The sequence below is a fragment of the Parus major genome, chromosome 20, assembly GCF_001522545.3.
Source record: "Parus major isolate Abel chromosome 20, Parus_major1.1, whole genome shotgun sequence".
NCBI lineage: Eukaryota > Metazoa > Chordata > Aves > Passeriformes > Paridae > Parus > Parus major.
Window position 1 is genome coordinate 13,356,432 of NC_031788.1, and position 24,844 is coordinate 13,381,275.

At 45.1% G+C, this 24,844-nt stretch overlaps 1 protein-coding gene across 2 annotated transcripts in view; it reads left to right on the forward strand.

The window, feature by feature from the left end:
• ATP9A (ATPase phospholipid transporting 9A (putative)) overlaps positions 1-24,844 on the forward strand; it is a 45,349-nt gene that overhangs the window by 6,712 nt on the left and 13,793 nt on the right. Inside the window, exons 2-15 of one of the 2 annotated variants that reach the window (XM_015647756.2) lie at positions 825-969; positions 1,295-1,408; positions 3,017-3,125; positions 8,144-8,202; positions 9,054-9,105; positions 9,653-9,747; positions 10,051-10,131; positions 10,320-10,395; positions 12,426-12,502; positions 13,080-13,240; positions 13,957-14,099; positions 14,772-14,884; positions 16,162-16,374; positions 21,251-21,412. In XM_015647756.2, the coding sequence (XP_015503242.1) occupies positions 825-969; positions 1,295-1,408; positions 3,017-3,125; positions 8,144-8,202; positions 9,054-9,105; positions 9,653-9,747; positions 10,051-10,131; positions 10,320-10,395; positions 12,426-12,502; positions 13,080-13,240; positions 13,957-14,099; positions 14,772-14,884; positions 16,162-16,374; positions 21,251-21,412 (1,600 nt within the window). The remainder of the gene's footprint in view (positions 1-824; positions 970-1,294; positions 1,409-3,016; positions 3,126-8,143; positions 8,203-9,053; positions 9,106-9,652; positions 9,748-10,050; positions 10,132-10,319; positions 10,396-12,425; positions 12,503-13,079; positions 13,241-13,956; positions 14,100-14,771; positions 14,885-16,161; positions 16,375-21,250; positions 21,413-24,844) is intronic. The other variant, XM_015647757.2, reaches the window with a different exon arrangement.

Here is a 24,844-nt window from a genome sequence, read left to right on the forward strand (position 1 = left end):
TATTCTTATTTCTATTCTTATTTCTATTCTATTCTTATTTCTATTATTTTCTATTCTATTTCTATTCTTTTCTATTCTATTCTTATTTCTATTTCTATTCTATTGCTTATTTCTATTGCTTATTTCTATTGCTTATTTCTATTACTTATTTCTATTATTTCAAGCCAGCAGGGCATGAAACATTAAAAATTTAATTTTGTAGGTAACCACCTTCTGTGTGGGAGTTGTGAGCTCTGCTCAGTGCACTGTGTGTGTGCTCTGGGAAGACAGGGACTTGCAGAGTGCTTTCTGCACTTCCTTCAGTAGTTATTTCTTTGTTAGCTGTGCATTGAACTGAACTTTTGGGGCAGAATTCCTGAATCAAGAATGAATCCTTGTGGAAGGATGTTGTGTAAGAGCTCTGAAGCTTTTGGTGGTGGATCTGGCTGATGCTGGCTCTCCCAAAGTGAAATTCAGTAGGTCTGTTGTTAAAGGAACAAGGGCATTTGGAACAGATTGGCTTTCAGAAAGCAGCAGTGACAACAGAAAAATGCCATTTTTGGGGTCTGGGAGGTGATTTTGAACAGAGAGGCATTTTCAAGGTGCAGGAAGGATGGCTGATACATCTCAGCATCTTTCCTGAAGGACCTGACCTTCTTTGATGCCGTGCCTGGAGTAAGGGTTTGTAACGTGGGGCAGGGCATTTCTTGATGAAATCTGTGTGAGCAGAGAGCTCCTGGTGGCCTCAGCGCTGGGCTGAGCGTCCTGGGAGACACCTGGGGCTGCTGCAGGTGGGCAGGGGTGTGTTGGAAATGACCTGGTTAATAACTTTGGTCCTTGTGCAGGTGCTGTGAGTGCTTGAGGTGCTGTGGGCGGAGGGAGCCGCGGCCTCGGACGGTCTGGCTCGGCCACCCGGAGAAGAGAGACCAGAGATACCCTCGCAATGTCATCAACAACCAGAAGTACAACTTCTTTACCTTTCTCCCTGGGGTAAGTGTGACTGAAGTTGCTTTTCACCATCCCACCCCAATGCCTTCCCCATTTTTCAGTGGTTTTACAGTAGACAAGTGCAGAACCTGGAGCTGGGGAAAACGATGGGGTTGTGTTTGGTAGAGTTCATGGCAAGACTGCCTCAGGGCAGCAGCAAACCAGACACAGACCTGGCCTGAGTGTCCAGAACTGCTTCAAAACCGCCCCAGGTCAACATTTAGTCACTAGGATAGCATGCAGAAATGTTTCTGGTGGTTAATTCAACGTGCATAACATCCTCCCTCCTGTTTTTTTATCTGCTTTTCTTGTTTTGGTTTTTCTTTAGGTGCTGTTTAACCAGTTCAAATACTTCTTCAACCTTTATTTCTTGCTCTTGGCCTGCTCTCAGTTCGTGGTTGAGATGAGGCTTGGTGCACTTTACACATACTGGGTTCCTCTGGTAGGTCACTCAAGGTTTATTCATCCAAAAAAGTTTTGGTGCTTGACAAAATTTCTTGTGCTGCCTTTTGTGTGGGATGTAATTTTGCACCTTAAATCCTATTTTTAATTTGCTTCCTGAGGCCTGTGCTGTGCATGTTGTAGGGTTTGGACTTTCAGTGCAGTGAGATCCCTGGTAAAAGCCAGAAGGAAGTGAAGGGGCAGCTTTGGGACCCTGCTGTTAAAATTCTATTTGTTTTAAAGCTTGGATCTCCATGCATTCTCTCTCAAATGCTGTTATTGCATTTGCTGTGTGAATCTGCTGCTGCTTTTGTAGGATCTTGTCCTGTAAATTATATAAATTAAATATACATGACCACAGAGGATCTCTCTCTCTCTGTTGTACAGGCAGTTGTGACTTGTCTGTGCCAGAAAGCAGGATAAGAAAATTCTTTGTTCATTACTGCTGTTAATAGGAGTGCTGGGGCTGGAATGACACATGAGGTGACACAGTCAGCTGGAACATGTGGGAATATTTTGGGGTGATTATTTGAAGGCTCTTGAAACAGCTGAAAATAGCTGAAAATAGCTGATGCTTATTTAGTTTTATTTTGGAAAGCAGGTAGGAATTTCTAGGTAAATGAACAAATGCGTTTCATTACAATGTTAATTAATTAGACCACACATTTAGATATAGGTACATACTAGAAACCTGCAGTTTCACCTTGGTCCCTTCTTAAAGTTCCTTATTGACAGAGGTAGTCAGGACCTGGTTGCAACTTTCAGCACAAGTTGTAAAAAGTTCATTTTCTCTGATGCATGAGGAGTGTTTTACCTGCTCAGTGAGTCTGAGCTAACAGTCTCTGGTAGAAACAGGATTTTGTGATACTGAGCCTGTAAGGAATTGGCTTGCATGAATTAATTATTTTTTATATAGTGGAAGGCATTATGATGTGGGCATTTCCTCCTGGCAAGAGGAAATGAAATGGCTGCTCACATGCACAGAAAAGTAGGACTGAAGCCTTAGTCAGGCCAACATATAATTACACCATGAGTAGTGCACAAAAATATCCTTAGAGTGTTAATTGTGTAGGTGGAGTGTCTGTGTACACACACATGAAGGCACATGCATTCTCTGTCTAGCTGTACATATAAAAAGGGGTTTGTAGAGGTTTCTGTATGAATTTCTATACAAAGAAACCTCCCAGGTGAGCTATGCTGACTTCAGTGGCTCTGAGGTGGAGAGCACTGAGATTGGAGGGATCCTGCCCTACCCTGGACTTGTCAGTGTCAGTTGCTCCTCTGTGAGGGGAAGTGAGATATTTACATTCTTCAGGGAAACTTCACAAAGATCTGCTTGGCTTTAAGCTTTACAAAGATGTGCTTGTGGAGAGCATCGTGGCAGAACTGGAAAGGTTCTTAAGCAAGCAGTGTGTTTCCAGCAGCTGCTGTGTGTTTGGTACTGGGGTTTGCACAGCAGCACATCTCACTGTATTCAGGAAGATCGGCTAGAATAAGGAAATGCAGATTGTTGGCGCTGGCACTGATAAATATTGCTGTTATTAGAGGCAGATGTGACTTTTTTCCCTGACCTTTTGATCCCTGCTGTTTCCCCCCGTGCTCCTGGCAGGGGTTTGTGCTGGCTGTCACCGTGATCCGCGAGGCGGCCGAGGAGATCCGATGCTACATGCGGGACAAGGAAGTGAACTCGCAGATCTACAGCAAGCTCACAGCCAGAGGTCGGCTCCGTGGCTCCAGAATCCAGCCCTGCTGACAGCCAGAGCAGAGTTCAGGCCTGGGAGGGGGCTCTGGGCTCCCAGGCACGTGGCTTTGTGGCCACGCTGCTGCTGCTGAGCCCTGGGGTCCGGGTGGCTGCTCCTGGGTGGCTCTGCTGGAGGTTGGGGTTTGCTGAGGGATTTGTGGAATGGTTTGGGTGGGAAGGGACCCTGAAGCTCACCCAGTGCCCCCCCAGCCTGGCAGGGACAGCTCCCCCTGTCCCAGGTGCTCCAAACCCATCCAGCCTGGCCTTGGGCACTGCCAGGGATCCAGGGCCAGCCCCAGCTGCTCTGGGAATCCCATCCCAGCCCCTGCCCACCCTAAAGAGCCTAAAAAGACGGTGAGATGTGTGTTTGTCAGCAGCTGATGTAGCTCCTCAGCCTGGCAGGATCAGCTCCTGCATTTCCATCCCCTGCAGCCTCTGAGGAGTTTGGAGCCCTGCTTTGAGCGAGCCCAGGCTGGGGCTCAGCTCTGGCTGTTCTTTCCAGCTGTGCTGTACCTAACAAATTGAAATTCTCATTGAGCAATCCGCTGCTGCCTCACTATGGAGTTACTCCTAATACCATGACAAAGATGGTGAGGCCAGGGTTTTGTTTTAAAAGGGGAATCAACTGAATCTGAGCAAGTTTTGATTCTTTTCCATTTACAATTTTTTAGTTAGAAAAGTTTATTCCCCTGAATTAATATGCAGTGGTGGAAACTTCCTAGATGGATTTTTCTTAGGTGTAGGAAAAGTATGCTGTATTTGTAGGAATAAGGCTGCTTTTCAAATGTAATTGCTTAGGGCTGGATGTATTTCACATGCCAGGAGTTATGAGGCACCTCCAAACTGGGGAGTTTGAGTTTCTGAATATTAAATCCCCTTTTAATAACGTGTTCTTACTACAACACTTAAAATGCTTGGCAACCAACAAAAGCCTCATCCAAGAGGGGTGTACTACATCTATTTAAAGATATAAAAGAGTTGCCTTCTGGATTCTATTCAATGATCTATAAGGGGCCTGACCTCTCCTTTAGTTCTTTTCATATTGCTATTACGTTTCCCATGAATGATTTCCCTCCCCCCAGTCCTTTAACTTTTCTGATTTTGTGAAAGAAACCAAAGAGGATTGGCAGCTGGGCACTAGCTGAAAATCTCAAGCCACTGCATTTAACATGAATTTTGTGCAGAAACACGAGTGAGACTCTGTAGTGTAGTTTAGAGTAGAAAAAAACATAGAAAATTATTTATGATTGTCACATGGGTTGGGGAGAAAAGTAATTTTGTGTCCCTCACTGAATTTTTTTGGAGAGCTGATCATCTCCTTTTCCACTGATGAAAGCCTTAGGATCCCTGGGAATTACCTGGGACTGCTGAGGCTGGGGATGGGGATTTGGGGTTTGATTTATCTCACCCCTTTATACAGTCAGGGGAAGGAGCTGTGTTTTCAAAGGAACCCATCACTTGCTACTCAGAAGCAGCAAATATCAAAATGAATTTGATATTTGAATGAATATTGATCTAACAGTTAATTTTGAGTGTAGCTGACAGTGGGACTTGGGCTGTTTCTTTTCTTGCTGCTGTTGAGCAGCACAGGTCATGCTGCAGGCTTTGGCACAGCCCTGTGCTGAGACCTAATGACAAAAAAACCTCCACCCTAAACCTTTTTTATCTTTTTACCCAGATGATCCATTTATGTTCCAAATGATGAAACCAGCAAACTTCAAGAAAGCAATTTCTTTTTTTTTTTTTTAGTGGAAAGCTCTGCATTTAAAGGAGAGTTGTTTGGATTGTTATAAAAAATAATCAAATTTCAATCCCCTATTCATAAGGCCACAAGCCTCTCTGTGTTCAGGGGTCTGTGTTCTGATCTGCTTGATGGAAAGCTCGAACTGTGCTTGCAAATTCCTGGCTTGTTTTTCTTCTGCTGCAGCCCCCCTCCCTGGGTAACACTGCATAATAGAGAGAAACTCCACAGAAAAGTGGGAAGGGACCTCCTACTGCGGGGTGCTACTTAAGATACAGATCACTGGCATTTACCAGCCATAAAAAAACAATATTTTCCCAAACTCTGCGAGTCCTGCTCCACAGCATAAGGCTACAAAAGGCAGAAGTTTGGTGCAGCACATCAAACAAACCCACCTCCCTTTCTTTTTTTTATGTTTTTAGATACCTTTAACTGGTTTTACTAAACCTCTGGCTTCATCTTTAATTCCAAATTAAGTGTTTGGATCTGTACTTCAGTGCAGCTTTGCAGGTCTATTGTGAATTTTTGACCTAAATGCTCACAGAGTAAAAAAGGGCATCTTGTTTGGCTAATATATTTATTACTTGAAATGATCTGCTTTCTGGTACATCCATCATATTTAGCTGCAGATTTGGTGATAAAATCAAAGACCACAGCTTAAACTGGAGCAAACTGTTTGCATTTGATTATGATTATTTTCTTGTCTTTAAAAAAGATAAATCAGGATAGAGCAGAGAATGAACATATACCAGACAAGTTTTAACAACAGGTTTTTTTTTTTTTAATGAGAGATCAAGACTATTTCTATCTAAAATGTGATAAACACCAACTTCTATTCTGATTAACTTAAGGAAGTGCAAACTGAAAGTGATAAAAATGCTAAATAAACCTGTGTGTATTTAGAGGAAGCACATCTAGTAGATTCCTATGAAACAGAGGTTTATAATTACAAAAATAGTTAAAAAGCAGATCAGTACTGGGAAGTGGAACAGTTGTGCTATGAGCTGGTTTTAAACCTGCCTGAGAAAACATCCAATGTTTAGGTGGCAGTTTCCCCACAGAAAGAAAAGGGAATTACAGAATTCCCAGGATCAAAATAAAACTAATTCAAGTAAGTTTCTTTATGGGAGTCCTGAGTCAAAGGAAACATCTGGTCCTGGCCCTTGGTGTGTGCACACTGCAGAGATGTCACCCACGGGGCCAGGGAGGCTGCAAAAGCAGAATTAGCTACCTAAAAAGGGCATCTCATTTATCCAGGAGTTGTAAAAACGTGTGCTGCTCAGAAAGGTCCCCTCTTTGTTTTACCCTCAAACAGCTGAGGTTGGGAGGCTTGTGAACGAGACAAATCTGCTCCAGCTGCTTTGGGTTTTCTCATATTGGAAAAATTTTAAAGCAGATGATCCTGTTTTCAGAATAATGATCCCAAAAGCCTTTTATGTGCGTAATGATAGGAAATCGTCACGTTACAGCTTTGTCCAGGCATTCATTTTGCTTTTGCTGAATGATTTTTTTACCTCATTAAGGCAAAGCTTACAAAAGTTTGCCTGAACCCTGCAGGTAACGCTGCTTCTACTGACAGTCCCCAGATAAATGCTTGTGATCTTTAAGGAATACAGCAAATATGGTTAAACAAATCCCCAGCTTTTTTGCACTTTGGGAATGGCTGTGCCTGTGTGGGGAGAGCACACGGGCTTTTTCTGCCCCCCTTCCTTTGCACGGGAGAATATTCCAAAGCACTTTTTGTTGTTTTGTGAATAACCGTATTAAAAGGGGAGGAAGAGATGTTATCTGTCAGACCCTTTTAGTGTCATAGTACCTAACTTTGTATAGCCCATACAGAAGACTGCCAGGGATGCTTTTTTTGATCCTCTTGGAGTGCAGCTTTTCTTTTCAAGCCCCAGCGTAATGGACTCTTAATCCCCGGTTTGCTTCCTGCCCCGGCAGAGATGTCTTTAGCCCAGCATTCGTTTTGTTTACCTTTTTTTTTTTATTTAACAAAAAAAACCAAAAAAAAAACCTAAAAAGAAACCTCACAAGGCAAACTCCAGAATCCATGAAAGACCTATGAGATATTTGTGAAATGGGCCATGACTGCTTATAATTTGTAGGAATAATTACAGCATGCAAGGAAGTCTGCATTTATTAGCAGCAGTGATGAAGCATGTTGTTAAGCACACAGTGTGTCACCAAAGCAGCAGGCTGCCCCCAGCCCAGAATGGCTTTCATTGTTAATTTGGAGCAGAAACACTGAAGCATATCCTGAGAAGGATGCTAATGAAGGGACTGCCAGTAGTAAAATCCCAGTGACCTTTGTGCTTTGTGCTAATTTCTATTCCCCCTCCCTTCCCCCTCCTGCTTTCCCCCTGAGCTGCTATCTGGCCAGTTAGCCCGTGAATTTTGAGGTACAGTAGGAGTGTTGTCCGTGCCAGGGTGAGCTCCACGTGCCTCCCCCACTTCCACTCAAACCACAGCAGATTAAAGAGGCTTTTGTTGAAATATAACAGACACATAGAGGCAGGGTTCAAATTAACTGATTATAAATCACTAGTTAGTCTGAGAAGGCAAATCTAGAGCTGGCTAATGATTTGAAATTGCTAGCCAATTGTTAAATTAATCCCCTGTTTTAAAGCAACTGGGAAATGTTTGACAGCTGCACAGGAATAAATATTTACATGATTTCTGTAGGACCTGTTCTCTGCTTGCTTGGTCGGTCCTGCAAGAGGCAGAGGAGGGGTGGCAGAGCTGAGCCAGAGTCTGGAGCTGCAGCAGGGGAGGAAATGATGGATTTTGGATGGACCCACTGGACCTTCAGCTTCAGGCCTTGGCTTGGGACTTGAGCTTTACATTTCCAGGCTCCTGAGGAAAAGGAGCTGGATTTGATGGTTCCCTGCTGTAACTTTGTGTTCTTGCTCTGTCCTCTGCCTGACACTGAAAGTGTTTTTGAGTTCATGAGTTGAGCAGTACAAAAAGGAGTTTTAGGAGTTGTTTCAGAGCCATGGCTAGGGAGTGGCTGGGGCTCTCTGCACTCAGGGCTGAGGTCTGCAGCTGTTACCTGAGGAGCTTTCAGCCCTTTTTGGGAGACCCACCCAAAGGGCTCAGGAGGTCTCCACAGGGCAGCACTGCCCAGTTCCTGTGGTGGGAACATTTCCCATTTTCTCCCCCGTAGTGCAGTGCAAGGAAGGGATGGGAGGAGCAGCACACAGCACCCCAAACCTGTCCTGCTCTGCTCTAACACCAACACCTTTCCTTTGCAGGGACTGTCAAGGTGAAGAGCTCAAACATACAAGTGGGTGACCTCATCATTGTGGAAAAGGTTTGTTTTTATATTCATCTTTCCTGTGTGAAGTACTTTTTTCTTTTTCATGACCATAGAAAATGAGATCTTTTGAATTCCTACTTACTTTACAATAGGCTTAGAATATCAGGTGTTGAACACAAGTTAAAATATTTAATCACTTTACAGGGTTCCTTCACCTCACCAATAACATCATTATCTTTACAAATGAGGGCAAATCTGTAGGCATGCACCTATAACTTCATTTTCTTACTTATACTATATCAGAAGTTTCCCTATCCTTTCTGTGACTGTTGGACAGGTTAAACACCTGGAACAAACTCAGCACCCAGGTGTTTCTTTGGGTATAAGCCCTGCAGTTCTGGGAGACTCAGTGATCCATTAGGTACTGGTGTATACTGGTATATTTCTCCCTTTATACAACTTTTAATGTGGTTTTCTTAATCCACTGATTTTATGTTTTTCATACCCACTGTCTGCAAGCAGCTGTGACCTCTAAAACCATTAGTGTGAAAATAGTCATTGCAAAAAGAGAAACTTGGTAGCTGCAGATTCCAGATACAACCTTTCTGCTAACGTGGGACTCCTTGAAAGGAAACCAGCACTAGTTTAAGATTCCTTCATACTTCTAGAATTACTCTCCAGCCCTTTTGTAAACCTAACCCTTGAGTCTGGTCAGTGGGAGCTGGCACCAGTTATTATCCTGCACTTGGAATTCTGCAGGGAAGCGTGTTGAGGATTGAAAGCAAGCTGAACCCCAAGCTGCAGGCTGACAAAGGAATCCTCTTTGTGCCTTTGCTGCTCTGGGGAAGGCGCTGCACACGCGTGCAGGGCTGGCTGCACAATAATGGCCTTTCTTCTCCTCCCAGAACCAGAGGGTCCCTGCTGACATGATCTTCCTGAGGACGTCGGAGAAGAATGGTAAACATCTGGAACCAATTGTCAAAATAGCCATTAACCTTTCACTGGTTGTTTGGGGAAAATTATCTTTTGGAAATGGGAAAGAAATAGATAATAGTAAAATTTTAGAGAGAGAGGGAGCTCAAGTGGCTTTATGGAGCACCACTTCTCAGGATGTTATACTCTGGTTTTGTTTGCTAATCGAAGAATGTAGGGGTTGAGTCCAGGGTAAATGAATCTGGTTGCATTTCAGATATATTTACTTACTGTTCAGGCTTGTTTTGTTAAGTGTGGGATAAGGAAATGTTTGATCTGAAGGATTAGAAAACAGATTAATGGGAACATTTCAAGTGTCTATAAAGTATAGCACAGAGAGCTCTGGCCTAGTGGAAGGAAAGGAATGCGATGCAGGAACGTCATCCTTCCATTATCAACCAATGTAAGTCAGACGCTGTTTCCAGACAGAGAGGGATATGGACACCCTAGGGGGGAAGCCATGCCATGAGTTACCTGCAGATGTGCCTAGGACAGAGGAGGAAGGGTCCCTGACTGCTGTTCCCATCCCCAGGCTCCTGCTTCCTCCGCACGGACCAGCTGGACGGGGAGACGGACTGGAAGCTGCGGCTGCCCGTCACCTGCACCCAGCGCCTGCCCACGGCCTCTGTAAGCTCCTGCCTGCACAGTCTCTGCCTGGGAGCTGTGGACATGCTTCACCTGAGCACGTGGGGCTGCTGCAGTCCTGCTTTTTCAGGCTGTGGTTTCTTCTCTGGGGCGCAGACACCTGATAAGTGCCAGGGGTGTCTCGGGTGTCACCCCAGGTGTGTTCCCTGTGGGACTCTTGGGCTGCAGTAGCTATGGAGACAAGTCAGTTCCAAGTCATGCTGAGGAGCTCTTGGTGGAGCATTCTGGTAAGGCTTTTGTAGATCACCAAGCTGTGGCTGACTGATGGATGTGTGTGTTTGACAGGACCTGCTGCAAATCCGCTCCTACGTCTACGCAGAAGAGCCCAACATTGACATCCACAACTTCGTGGGGACCTTCACCAGGGTGAGTCTGCAGGCACGGGCTGGAAATCAACCAGGGATCCACCAGGGTTTGTGAAAATCCTCCATCCTGTCAGAAATTCCCCTGCCAACTCGCTCATCATCCCTCTCCAAACACCTCTGTGGGACTCTTCTCATCCTCTGCTCTTTTGCATTACTGACAAGTTTATTTTTCACTTTTTCCCATTGTAGGAGGACAGCGACCCTCCAGTAAATGAAAGTTTAAGCATAGAAAACACCCTGTGGGCCAGCACAGTGATCGCATCAGGTAAGGTGGAGAGCCATGGAAAATTGTTTTTAAGGGAATATGTTAACAATTTTTAAAGGTATTTCTGTGATGGAATAATAATTCTGTCAATTGGAGAAATTAGCAGTTGGAATGAGGTTTTCCCCTTGTCCTAACACCTCTGGGGAGCTGAGCTGACATCTAATTGCCTCTTGGACATTCTGAGATGAGAAAGAAGTGGAGTGGCCTTTGGGGCCCTTCTTTAGCATCTAGGACCAGAATAGCACTTAATTGCTCTGCACATTGACATCCTAATCTGTAACAGAAATGGTGTCAAATGGATTTGGGGAACAGAAGCTGAGATGAAAGATTTCCAGGTAAGTGCTTCCATTGAGTTTATCCTATATACTCTCAAAAAAGGGGAAAAAATCAAGTCTTTGACAGATTTTGACTCATATATACGATAAACTCCCGAGGCCTGAGATTAATCAATGCCCCCTTGTAGAGGCTTGTCAAAGTAAAAGCCTTTTCCTCTCCTGCCCAGTGTGTCTGCAGAGTTTGCTGGGCAGTAGCTGGAGGAGAGTGGTATTCTGGAGTCCAGTTCTGGAATTAAACTTGTCAAGTGGAGAGACTTGACAGTGCATTTGCAAATAAAATTTCAAAGGGTTTATTTGACTGAGTCTGTTTGAAAAGGCCGTGAACCAACTGGAAACACTCCTCTTTTACAGAGCAGCGTGTCCTCAAGCTTTGTCTAGTCCTGCCAGGTGCTTCCTCTCATTTTGACTGACTTATCAATACAATACTCAATTTGGTTTCTCCTGTGGTAATAACAACTAGCATGTTGTAGGTTATTTCTGTTAGGAGAAAAGGTGGATATTCATTTTCCTCTGCTGTGAGTGGAAGCTGTGGGGTTGTGGTGCCATCTCCCTGGGGCAGCCCCTGTAGGATGAAGCAGAGCAATGTGTCTTTCTCCATCTGCTGCAGGAGGGCTGGGTCTGACTCTGCCTGTTTGCAGTGGATTTGGAGTAGCTGTGCCATCTGCTGATCTGAATTGTGATGATCTTACCACCTGCCATCTGGCTCCTGGGACTTGTTGTTGTTTTTGGGGGTGGTATTTTTTTAAAGGAATGTTTCTCAGCATATTTTTAGAAACCACCTCTCTTGAATCAGCCTTTTTTTAAAAATAAGTCACTTGCAGCTTGTTAAAACTTTGATCCTCAGTGAGAGCAGGGGAACAGTGGAGTGTAAAGCAGCAATAGGCAGCAGTGCTGGTTTGAGAGTTGGTTCTCTCCATTTTTACAGACTCCTAACACTGGGCAATAGCAGCTTTGAAACTGCTGATGGTAGATAGATTTTCCTTTGTGGCTCCTAAGAGAAATCCCCTAGAAACCCTGTAATTTATGGTGCTAAACTGAATTATGTTTCTGCAAGGAGAAAATTGAGAGCTTGGTTGCTCTCAGCTCTTTAGCAGCAGCAGTGGGACAGAGCATTCAGATTCACTGATGGGCTCCCAGCAGCTCCATCTGTTACAGGAAGGTAGGAGTTGGTATGATTCACTTTGTGGTAGGAGCAGTATCTAGATAAACACTGAAAGTAAATTGTAGACTTTAAAATAAGGTAATTCTGTCTTTGAGCTCTGGAATTCATTGGATTTGCTCAGATTGTGTCAGCCTTTACCAATAAATAACCACAGCCCAGAGCTGGTTTAATTTTGACACACAAGGAGGGTCTGGTGGAAGGCAGCACCAATGTGGGATTCCAAGTGGTGGGAGGAAATCCAAGAAATCCTCCATCCCTACCAACTTTTATTTGTGGTGTGGAGAGACAAGTGGAGCAAAAGGGGGTCAGGGAAAGTAGAGCACAGCTGGCTGCTCTTCCCATGAGCTGATGGAATCTGTGGTGCTGCATCACCTCCAACATCCTGGGAGGATGTTTCCTGTTCCAGTCTGTTTTCATTGGTGTTGTGTCACAGTCACCAGCTTTTTGAATTTCTGGTTTCTTCTGAAATGAGCCTGCTGAAAATCCTTTCCACCTGAGAAGTATTTTTATGGAGGAAACCTTTGTGTGTGCAGGTACTGTGGTGGGAGTTGTCCTCTACACGGGCAGGGAGCTGCGCAGTGTGATGAACACCTCCAACCCAAGAAGTAAGGTATGCTGAAGAAACAGGTTTATAATAAATAACAAGGGTCAGAAACTGATCATTATTAAAAAGAAGGTGCTTCCAAATACTCTGTGTACACACTATAGGGACAACTTCATAGGAATAATTCAATTTCCAGCCTGTGATCTAAGATAGTTACCATAACAGAACCTATTTCTCCTGACTTTTTTTCATCCTGTTTTACTTGTGTCTTCTCACTTTTTATAAGATTGTCAAAACCATGGTTTTATATGTTTCTAATGAGACAGTCTCAGTTAGAATAGAAAAGCTTCTTCTGCTGCATTCTTCCACTGTAGCAAAGCTGAGACAGTGCAGGGATGTTTGCACAGCCTGCAGCTTTGGCAGCTGAGTCCTCTCACACCTCTGCATCCTCTGCTTAGCTTCCAAGGGATGGAAATCTCATTTAATAAGCTGGCAAGGGTATTGATTATAAATTCAAATCTGTTTGTAGTGACTAGTGGGGAATGGCTCTTTGGATGGAATGGCAGTTCACTCCTTTGTGAATATTTCACCGAGCTGATGTCTTCATCTGTGTGCCTGAAATCTCCCCTTGCTGCTGTTCTAGATTGGCCTGTTTGACCTGGAGGTGAACTGTCTGACCAAGATCCTGTTTGGGGCTCTGGTGGTGGTGTCCCTGGTCATGGTGGCCCTGCAGCACTTTGCAGGCCGTTGGTACCTGCAGATCATCAGGTTCCTGCTGCTGTTCTCCAACATCATTCCCATCAGGTAAGGGACAGCTGTCAGTGCTTGCCAGCAGAACTCTGCCTGCTTGGGGTTCCTCCTTGCTTCCAGCTTGGGCAGACTGAGCTCTGCTGCTCCTCATTTCACACCTAAGCAAGGCCAGAAGTAGAAATGAAGTTACTGTTCAAACATCAGAATTGCTTTGTTGTTTCTGCTGAATTTGTTCCACTTACTAACCCATCCACTGGCTCAGGCTGTGGATTAGGCATTTAAATTCCCTTCTGTCAGTGTTTGGACTACCTGGTTACTGTGATGAGAGCAGAACAAAAAATGGAAAAGGAGGGTGTTTTATAGATATGTAGGGGAATTCATTTAGAGGGCAATGAAACTTTAATATTAAATTGTACTGTATTAGTCAGTAGATGAGGAACTTACTTTGCATGCAGGACTGGGATTCATTTCAGTTCCATTTTTAATCTGCTCTGTGTATCCATCACTGTCTTTACTCTGTGTCTATTTTCCCCTCAAATCACAATATCTGCTCTTCCCATTGTAATTTAATCATCTGTCTTTGGACCACAGTGTAATTACATTTGCTACCAGAGCACTGATTTTGAACAAACTTCTCCTGAAACTCCCCTTTGGCACCTCAGACTCACTGTGGAACTTGTTGTCCTTTCCTTGCACTGTGGCAATTCACCAGGATTTTTTCCAAGGTTTACCTGGTGATACTTTTCATTCTTCTTTTTCCTGCTGTGCAGTTTACGTGTGAATCTGGACATGGGGAAGATCGTGTACAGCTGGGTGATCCGCAGAGATTCCAAAATCCCTGGCACTGTGGTTCGGTCCAGCACTATCCCTGAGCAGCTGGGGAGGATTTCCTATTTGCTTACAGACAAAACAGGTATTGCTGCAGAAAATACAGCTTTGAGTCGTGTTATGCTGTTTGGATTTTGTTGTGGTTTTGGCCAGGAAAAGAGGATAATGTGAGATTTCTTTGGACTGAAAGAAATAATTTCTAGTCCATTCAATTTCCTGACAATTTTACAATATGATTTAATCAGGTTTTGAAAATTCTGCTTTTTGTTTTGTTCTGAATGTGCTCTAGGTAAGGTGGGACAGGAATATTACACCACTTAAAGCACGCTATAAAAACAGAAGCTGAGGGCAAAAACAAAATGAAAATCAACTTTTTAGAGCTAGTTTTCAAGGCCAGGTTAAGATAACTTTCATAGCAGGCAGAAGCTGTCTGCTGCTGTCTTACACTTCTGAAGCTGAGCTTGAATTGAGGCCCTGAACTGTAATGAAAGGCTCAGTCTGACATAAAATCCTGGCCCCACTGAAGTAGTTTCCAGTTCCTTTTTGGTTCCAGTGGGACCAGAACTGTGCTTGCAGCTCCTGCTGGCATTGACTGCGGGGTGAATCTCACTCTTATTTACACCCCTGCACTCCCCAGCAGCAGGAGCTCTTGGGTTTAGTGATGTTGGGGTTTTTGGCAGCCTGGATGTGCTGGGGTGAGCTGTCTGTGTGCTGGGGAATGGGGTGGTGTTCCCCTCCATGGTGCTGCTTTTCCCAGGGACTCTCACCCAGAACGAGATGGTTTTCAAGAGGCTCCACCTGGGAACGGTGGCCTACGGCCTGGACTCCATGGACGAGGTGCAGAGCCACATATTCAGCATTTACACACAGGTACAATTCACTGCCTTCCCTGACTCCCTGCTCCCTAAAGTGTCCCACATCACTGGGCTGATGGGGGATTCATCATCCACCTTATGCTTATGGGCTGCTTTTGGGAAAGTGTGAAGGTCACTGGATGCTTAATGCATCAATAATGTCGTGATTGCCTGTTTTGTTCTGTGGGTTGCTCACATCACATGCAAGTGTGTGTGCCCGTGTCTGAGTCTAAATTCACTTTTATTTCAATATCCAGCAATCTCTTCTCTTTCTCCTTCCTAGCATTTGGTTCTTCTCTTGCTGTTGAGACCCTTAAATGACATAATTGTATTTAAAAAAGAACAACGAAAAACCCCCAAATCACAAACCCCCAGACTTCAGCTTTATTTGCCTCCATTTTATACGGAATCTCTAGAGAAAACTTGACTACTGGTTAATTATTTGCCAGAGTGTCCAGTGTTTGTCAGGAGCATTTGGGTGACTGGCCAGTCCAGTGTGAGAGCAGTGACTGAGTCCACTCCAGCTGAGGGATTGCTGTTGGATTTTGGCAGCAGTGCTGATGAGCAGCGATACTAAATTTGAAGATCTTATGGATCCTAATCTCTAGTGTGGAAAATAACGTGTGGAATTAGCCTGGTAATGGATATGTCTCATAAAACTTTGATAATTACCAAGTGAGATTCCTTATAATGAGAAGCATTTGCTGGCAATGATTCATTTTGAACTGTAGTTCTTATTCTTTGCTCTTATTTTTACCACGTTGTGGCCCTTTGACCTGGAAGTGAAACTTTTGTCCTCTTGACACTAAAGGTTAACAGAGCAGGAAACTGGATCACTGTGTGTCCCTTCTCCAACTGGGATAATTTAGTAATTGTGCAATTATCTGAAGACTCCCATTCTGATACTAAAAATAGTGATAAGAAATAAATGAATGTAATTAAGATTTTCTAGCTCCATACGAGTCATCTGTTTTGTGTTTTCACCAATTATATTCTCTTGCACACGAAACCCGAGTGACTCTAAATTTCCCAAACTGCTGTTTGTGGAGTAAAACTGTTTTCTCCGAGTTTATTGAGGTGGGGTGTGTCACCTCACCTCAATAAAAGAAAAAGGGGCTTTTTCTTGGTGTGCTGTCCCAACACATGAATGTTTTTGGGGCAGAGCTCCACGGGTGGCCTGGGTGGAGGTGTGGGAGGGGTGCCCGGTTCTGGGGACGCGCGCGGTCTGTACAAACTCAAAGTTGGTTTATTCCCCTGGGTGAGAGCTGGTTGTGTTGTCCCGTGTCCCCCCAGCAGCCTCAGGAGCCCCCGGCCATGAAGGGGCTGTCCCTGGCCACCAAGGTGCGGCGCACCATGAGCAGCCGCGTGCACGAGGCCGTCAAGGCCATCGCGCTGTGCCACAACGTCACCCCCGTCTACGAGTCCAACGGCGTCACCGACCAGGCCGAGGCCGAGCGCCACTACGAGGACTCCTGCCGGGTGTACCAGGCCTCCAGCCCCGACGAGGTCAGTCTGGGGGCTGCCAAATCACCCGGGTGACCTTGCTGGCTGCCCAAAAACCCCGCGGCTGCGTGGGGGAGGCGCCGCGGTTTAGCGAAGGGGATAATATTTTAATGTGTTTATTGCTCTGGTAAGCTGTCGATAGACTGTAAGTGCCCTGTCAGCTGCTCTGCCTCTCTGCCTGGAGCTCCACGCTGGTATCTGGCTGTTCTGTCAGCCTCTGCATCACAGAATTTTGCCCCCATCTCTGCACCTTTTGTCTGGGGTATATTTTTCATTTCAACGCTGTGGATCCCTTTTGGTAAATTATGAGCAGCCTTATCTTGTCTGGGGGAGGACAGCTTGTGGAGGAGGGTTGGGATGCTCCCACAGCTCGGCTCTGGGAGGTGTGTGGAGGCTGTAAATCCCTGTCACCGTGGCACAGCCCACGTGCAGGTGGCAGAGCCAGTGGCCAGGTTAATTCTGGGGAGGGAGTGAAGTGCCCAGGTCGGTTTGAGAGCAGAGCTGGGCCCTGCCAGTTCTCTGTGTGACCAGGGCTGTGCAGGTGGCACAGTGGGGAGAGGCTTTAGAGCTCTCCAGAGACTCACTGGAGACTTTCACTGAGCATTTGGGAGATCAGGCTCAATACAGAACTTAAAGTGCTGTTTGCCACCCCCTGCAAAATTTGGGAAAGGTAATTGTGGTGTTGTTTCCTTCTGTGAGGAAGACAGGAGGAATAAAATGTGGTTTCATCTATTGCTTATGCTTCTTGGATGCTTGCTTCTCGTGTTACTTTTGTTGCACCTGAAGTTTGAGGCTTCCCCTGAGAATCCCAGTGACAGTGTGAGATCAAATCACCCTTTTGACTGCATTCAGAGGGTTCTTCCAGTATTGCCTCAAACAAAACCAGCTTTGCCTGATAATGACCTTCCCACCTTTGCCATCAGAAGAGAAGCTGGCTTGCCTCATTGTCAGAGAACTGCTTTGCATGGAGTGAAATGCCCTCGTTGGAAGCCCAGCTGCGTGGGGCTGTTGGGACTGTTGTGCCACTGAAAGACTGGCACAGAGCTGCTCTGCACATTTACATACATTCAGAATATTCCCTACACTGTTTTTCCCCCAAAGTAGGCAGTTCATTCGTTTCAGATATATTTCTATATATCCATTTTCTTCTGTGTGGTGTCCAGAGCTGCATTTCTGCTGTGCCCCCTGCATGGCTGTGGCTGCAGCAAAGTGCCAGCAGCAGCTCCTCCCTGGGCAGGCTGTGCTGGGTGTCCTGTCCCAGCCTTTGCCTCCCTGCTCCTCTCCTGAACGTGCTGCTCTCCCCTGCAGAAAGCCTTTGCACTGAAATGAGTTCGGAATGATTTCCAGATGGTCATTTCTGTGATCTGCATCTAAGTTTTTTCTTTCTCCCAAAGCATTTACAGGCTATTTTTGCACAGATTTCTGTTTATTTACATATATACTGTGGTATATAGTCAAGTCATCGATTTTTCTTTTACTTTTACTCTTTATACTGTTCTGTCTTTAAAATATTTACTCAGCAATTTGTCTGAAATACCCAGGGGATATTGTTTATTTGTTTTACTATAGCATGATAACTAATCCTTCCAAGATTATTGTTTAAATTCTTTTTTCCTTTCTTGTGATATCTTAAGTAGAGAATTACAGCAGGTTCAGAAATCAGATATGCTTTCCTTCACTGAGGAAATCTTGTCTGTGGGTCTTAGATATACAAATATTATTTAGCCGTGCTCTGTATGTCATCCTAGATGGTACAAAATGCAGGAGCTACACAAGTGGAGTCCTTGAGAAGGGAGTAATGCTGTTAAATAACATTCCCTGTAGGGGAATGGCTTTGGACTCCTGTTAAAGCCAGCCTTTGAAATCCTATATCAATAAAATATTGCCATGGCAGGGAAGGTCAGTTTATGAAATGAGTACAAAAACTTGTATTCTCTTTACTTTAACAGCAAGGGTAATTTCTACCAGTTGGCATAGGATTCATTTCCTGTAACAGAAAGCAGGATTTCCTAAATTTGTTTCCTGTGCACGCTGCTATTTAGGAGTCTTGAAGTATCTTTATTCAGATATCGGTTACAGCCTTGGGGCTCTGCGAGCCAGTTGTCAGTCGTAGCCATACAGTAACTAACAGGGGAAATGAAATAGATATAATCTGATCAGAGATAAGAGTGCCTGGGATTCCTGGGCAAGCAAGCAGTCTTTAACCCTGACAACGAAGGCGGCAGCTGCCAGGACATGAAAGGGTGTGGGATCAATTGGTCTGTGCCTGCTGTCTGCCTGCCCAGGAGCCCAGAGGGGACCCTGCAGAGCAGCTCAGGGCACAGGAGGATCAATTTGTCCCTTTAGAATGAAATTTATTAGTCGATATCCACTTCAGTGGTGGCTTGGGTAATTTAATTGTCGGAGGGTACTGTGCTGGGCTGCTGTGCTTTGAAATGCTCAGATCCATATCAGGCCTGGCTTGGTTAGAGCTGCAAAATGCTGGCAAAAATCACTGATTTCCCTCATCAGTGAACGTGGGCTCTCTTTAAGGTGTTTGGGGGATTTCTAACCCGCTTCTAATTCTCCTTCCTCTAAGTTGGAAATATATATTTTTGCATCTTGAATTTTTCTCATCTTTCTGCTGTGGCTGAGAGCACCTTGAGTTCTGTGTTTGCAGGGGGCAGAGCAAAGCTGTTCTGCCCATCCTAGCCCAGAAGAGCTGTCAGTGCTCCTGGTGCCACGGCTCCTGGTGTCCCCTGGTGCCACCTCTGACGTTCTGCTTGTCCATCTGTCCTTCTGCACAAGGCTTTGCTTTCCAGAGCTTTCTAGGACTGGCTGAGGTGCTGGCAGGGAAGGAGGAGGTGTCTGTGCAGAGGAGATCTTGAACAGGCAGAGCTGGGAGCAGAGGTTTGTGCCCCCAGGCCCCTGGAGCTCACCAGGGCTGCACATGCTGAGCATCGTGCTGGGAATAATTCCCAACAATTATTTATTAACCAGAGTATTAGAAAGCCAAGCTCCATCTCTGCTCTGCGAGGCTGCTGGGAGGATTATCTAACTGCACACTTTAATGCACTGAGGATGGCTTGAAGAAACTTTTGAGGAAGATAAGCTTGAAAGAGCCTTTGATTTGTCATAATCTTTGTGAGTAAGCCTGCACAAACTTGTTAATATTAAGCCAAATATTGATTCAAATTGACTTAAAGGTCTTTCAAGGCAAAGCCAACTCAATTGCTTTTTTTTTATTTTTTTTTTTTTAATCTGACAATTTAAGACTACTTTATGAAAGGAAAAGTTTGGTTTAGGTTCTCTCTTAAGCTTTTGGATGAAAAGAAGTGGAGTTCACAAAAGCTTCTTCAGTTAGTCCCAATTGTATCAATTCATTAATAAAATCTCAACTCACTGCAAGTATTTACAGGTTCTGATTTTATTTCTATCTCTTGTGTGTGATTTTCCAGAATCAATTTCATTTTTAACTGAAGTATTTGTGATTGCTTCAGGCAGTAGAGGCAGAACCTGAAAGGCAGAAGGGATAATTAACCTTCAAGTCGACAGCAACCATGTGCCCAGCACTCTTGTGCCTTTGAAAATGTCACTGTAAAACACTTCCAGTATTTCATGTCTGTTTGGGGAAAGTATCCCTTGATCCTTTCTGGGGGCCAGTGATAGATGGGCTCGTGTCAGCTGCTGCTCCATCTGTTACTGCCCAGACAGCTTCTGCAGTTCAGTCTCAGCAAGCTCAGGCTGAGATGGATGTGTCAGCTGAGCTGGCCACTCTGGGGCATTCTCAGGGAAGCAAAATAGGAAAAAGATCTTCTGGCATGGCTCTGCTTGCAGTTGAGTGAAAGCTTGCAGAGAACTCAGTTTTGTAGGTCCTGAAACAGTAGAGGCTGCAGTCAAAACAATGATTGCAGTTCAGTTAAACCTTGAACAAGCTGGGGATTGTTTTGGGGTCTTTTTTTGGGTTTTATTTTTTTGGTTTTGTAATGTTTAGGGAGAAAGGTTCTCTGCTGAGAAGTGTCCGAGCCAGCCTTCAGCTGTCTTGCTGATCACTGGAAAATTGTTGAGATTTGTTGATGAGCTGTTACTATTGAACACAGAGAATACCACAGAGCTCATTTTGATTGGGTTTTATTAATATGAATTTTTAATGTCCTACATTAGTGTTTACAGCTTTGAAATTGTAAATTCAGGGTGAATGTGTCATTTTGAATTCTTAATTTCACAGACAGCAAGTTGGGAAATCTCTCTTTCCAAAAGTGTTTGTAAAGGGCTTTCCCTGATGTGCCCAAGGAGGTTTGGGCACCCTGGGGCTGGTGGAGGATTCCAGTGCCTGCCCCTTGCTGAGGGCTGTCCTTAGGAGTGAAATTATGGAATCATTTAGAGTGGAAAATCCCTCCCAGCCCATGGAGCCCCAGCTGTGCCCACCCTGTCCCAGAGCACTCAGTGTCACCTCCAGGAACTCCTGGGACACCTCCAGGGATGTGGATCCAAACCTCCCTGGGCAGTTCCAGTGCCTGAGCTCCCTTTCCATGGGGAAATTCCTGGTGTCCAGTGGAGCGTGGCAGCAGAAGGCAGGGAGGTGACCATGTGGGCAGTGCCACAGCTGCATCAGACGTGAGCTGGGCTGCCCAAACCCCGCAAATGTGGGCAGGAAGGGCCTGAATCGGGAAAGAGCCACCAGGATGAGCTGTGGAGGAACACCTGTGTTTATCAATGGACCTGTTTGATAGCACCATTAATGGCTGGGGAATTAATGACTGGGGAATTAATGACTGGGGAATTAATGACTGGGGAATGAATGACTGGGGAATGAATGACTGAGGAATTCTCTGCATCCCCTGCTGCCCCTCCCGTCCGGAGGTGTGGCAGGAGCCCTCCCATGCCCTTCTCCTCACAGGTGGCCCTGGTGCAGTGGACAGAGAGCGTGGGTTTGACTCTGGTGGGCAGAGACCAGTCCTCAGTGCAGCTGAGGAGCCCAGGGGGGCACATCCTCAACTTCACCATCCTGCAGATCTTCCCCTTCACCTACGAGAGCAAGCGCATGGGCATCATCGTGCGGGTAAGGGCTGCTGCACCGCGGGGACGGGGACAGCTGGGGACAGCTGGGGACAGCTGGGGACAGGAACAGCTGGGGACAGCCACAGATGGGGATCAGCCACAGATGGGGACAGCCTGGCAGTGACCCTGCCCCACCTGGGCTGGCCTCCCTGCTCAGAGCATCGCCCAGAGCACAGGAGGGCAGGGACAGGGCAATAGGAGGGCAGGAACAGGGCAATAAGAGGGCAGGAACAGGGCAATAGGAGGGCAGGAACAGGGCCATGCACTCCCTCCCTGGGCAGCAGCTGGGCTGAAACACTGGGAAGACTTTGGGATGTGAACACGAGGCCAAGGGCAGGGATGGCAGGGGAGGTGGGCTGAGAGGCTGAGCTGGGACAAAGTAATCAGTGTGTTAAATCTGGGGATTCAGAGCTCCACAGGATGCACTGGGCATACACTGAGTGCTCCCACAGATAGCTTGTGCTCCAGGGGATACCTGCAACAAGTACAGCAAGTGTCAATTCTTCAAATTAATTACTTCTGTATTGAAAATTATGTGGAGACTCTGGGCAATCTTTTCATGACTTTTATTCTTAGAATAAAAACGTTATCAATAGAAGAGGGTGGGCTAAAGAACTTCCCTCCCCACTGCTTTAATTGCAAGTGCTTTTGCTGAAATGCTGTTTTATCAAGGGTATAAGAGGTGGACAAACCATCAAAGCCTGGGTGAGCTTCATTAAATTGTGTTTTTATGCTGAACAGAAGTGAATGCCCTGAAATGTTCTCATCACAAGAGCAAGAGTTCTCCTTTTTCTTTTTCCTTCATTGATTTGAAGTTTATTCCTTTTAAATTACTTGTTATTTATCTTCTCCCCCACTAGGAATTTAAAGGTTTCTAGTTTGTATTTCTCTGTTTAGATTTTGCCTGCTTTGTATTTTAGGCAAAACCAGCAAAACTCCCACTTGTGGTCAGTGTGAGCAACATCAGGCCTAGCTGCTGACTGGAAATACCTTTAAAGGAGCACTGCTCCCTCTGTGAATTGTCTTTATTTTGTAGCCATTCAGCTGCTCTGAGCCACTAAAGTCAGCTCTGTGTGTGCCCTGTGCAGAATTAGGGTTGAGTAGCAGATGTTGACTGCCTGAGTGTTACTTTGCCACATTTCTGTATACTCCAAAATAGTGTCTTCAAGAAGGGTTTTAATTGTCATTTAAAAAAAAAAAAAAAAGAAGCATTTATAGACAAGCAGTTAACAAGTAAAATTTGCTTTAATTAGAGATATATGTGTGTATGTGTAGGCACTCCATTTGGTTTGCTCCACAAGTTGAAGGGTGTTCACCTTTTCAGTGCATCTCCTAAACTGTGCTGCTTGTCAAAAAACAGAAGGGGAGGGAGAGCAGCATGAAATCCCAAAGGAAATACACCCAGGGAGGGAGGGGAGGCTGCCCTCAGCACTGCAGTGAGCAGACCCCAAAGGGAACCATCTCTGCTCACCTGCACAGGTATTGCCTGTTCTTACAAACTGCAATTTTATAGGTTGGGAGCCCCTGAGAGGATTTTTCCAGCCTGGGGACAGAGTGTGAGCAGAGGCTCCCAGTGCAGTGCTGTCCCTGCCCTGCCCCTAGGAAAAATCTCCTTCAGCACAACTTCTAGTAAATAAAGCAATAGTTAACAGTGAAAACAAGTCGCAGATGTTGCCTGGTTTGGGATATTTTTGCAATATCTGAGCGTTTCCTTGCACTCAACTGTCATTTCTGTACCTGATTATTTCAGTTCTAAGAAATCCTGTGTTACCCAAGCAGCCTCCTCAGCAGAGTGTGCACAGACTTATCTTCCTCTTTGAAGAAGGCCTGTTTGTTTGACCACAATATTTTCCATTCTTCGTTTTCTTTGCGTTTTTTTTTCCCCTTACCCGAGTGGAATGATCTTTGTCGCAGAGCAGAGATAGCTATTGTCATATCTGGAATTGAAAGGAGCCTTTGAACCGTGGCCAGAGGCAGAGCATGGTGGAAAAAGATGCTTCCCCAAAACAATATAACTGGCAAATCTGTGTGCAGATTTATGGAGTGATCTTGCCATGATCTGAGAACGCACTAACCTCGTGCTGAACTCGGGCAGAGGAAATGACTAATGCAAGGAGATAGCTGATACAGTATTTATATTGGACAAAAAATCTAAACTATCTTAAGCCAGCTCTGCAGCACGGGAAGTGCAGTCTTTATTCAGTTTCCTACAGAGATGTTGTTAGACACTCTTTAATCAAATAATTTCATGGATAAACCTTTACCTTTGGCTACTGCCAGAAGTGGTGTGTTTTATTTAAGCAGATTCTGGTTGTTTTGGAAGAGTGACACCCGTTTTCCTCTAGGGATGTGGGATGTGTATCACTGTGTGAGGGCTGGAGGTTCCAGGACATTGAAAACCACACTTGGGCTTAATTATGAGCATCTTCCTTGTGAATATCTCTGTGACCTGGGCAAAAAATATTCAGCAAAGGAGCTTCATTATCCCTGGCTACTTCTTAATTTCCTTAGCAAAGACACTTCTTTTCTTTGTACTTTTAGTGTCCACATCACATGCTACATTTTGCCATTTTTTTTCCCCTGTGGATTTAAATTCTGTTTTACTGGTGCCACAGGACCTGGGGTTTAACCTACTCATGTGTGAGAACCTCCACCACTTATTTCTGTAATGGTGGAACAGACTGACCCAAATATTAGGTCATAGAGTGGAAGAATTGTCCACTTCACTTTTCTTTCATTTCTCTTATTTCTAAAGTACCCTTCACTCACAGCTGTTCATTTCAGACCTTCCTGGGCTTTTTGGGTTTGCATTTTAAGTTTGTTTTCCTCCTATCCCTGGTGGCTGTCTTGGTTTCCAGAGCACTTTGTTCCTTACTGGCTGTTTTGAGGAGATTCCCAGGGTTTCCATTAGATTGTGATACCCAGAGCTGTGGCCTCCTCACCTCTCTGCCTGCTTAGAAAGGACTTTTCAGTTTGTGATAATGTAAATATGCTTTGCTTGCAGCCTGTAAACTCCTTGTATGAGATAGGGCAGGCAGCAATCAAAGCTTTCTGTGGCAAGCATGAGCTTAATTATGATTATTCCAGGTGGTGTAACAGAGCAGGAAAATCAGTGATTTTTACTCTGCTAAGCTTTGTGCATCTGTTTTGTTGTTTCAGGTAAGCAGGGAGTGAAGTTTCAGGGTGAGGGCTCGAGGTTGTTCTGAAGGCACAGTCAGGGCTGTCTGTGTGGAGATAAAAGCTGATCCTCCTTGTCTGGAGCATGAATTGCTGCTGCAGGAGCTGGGCTGCAGTTGAGCAGCATCTCCTGGCCCCAGACAAGGGCTGAGCTGGTGGCCCTTCACCTGTCCCACAGCAATTCTGTGCCTGCTGTGCTGAGAATTCATCCCTCACGTTGAGAATTCATCCCTCACTTTGAGAATTCATCCCTCAC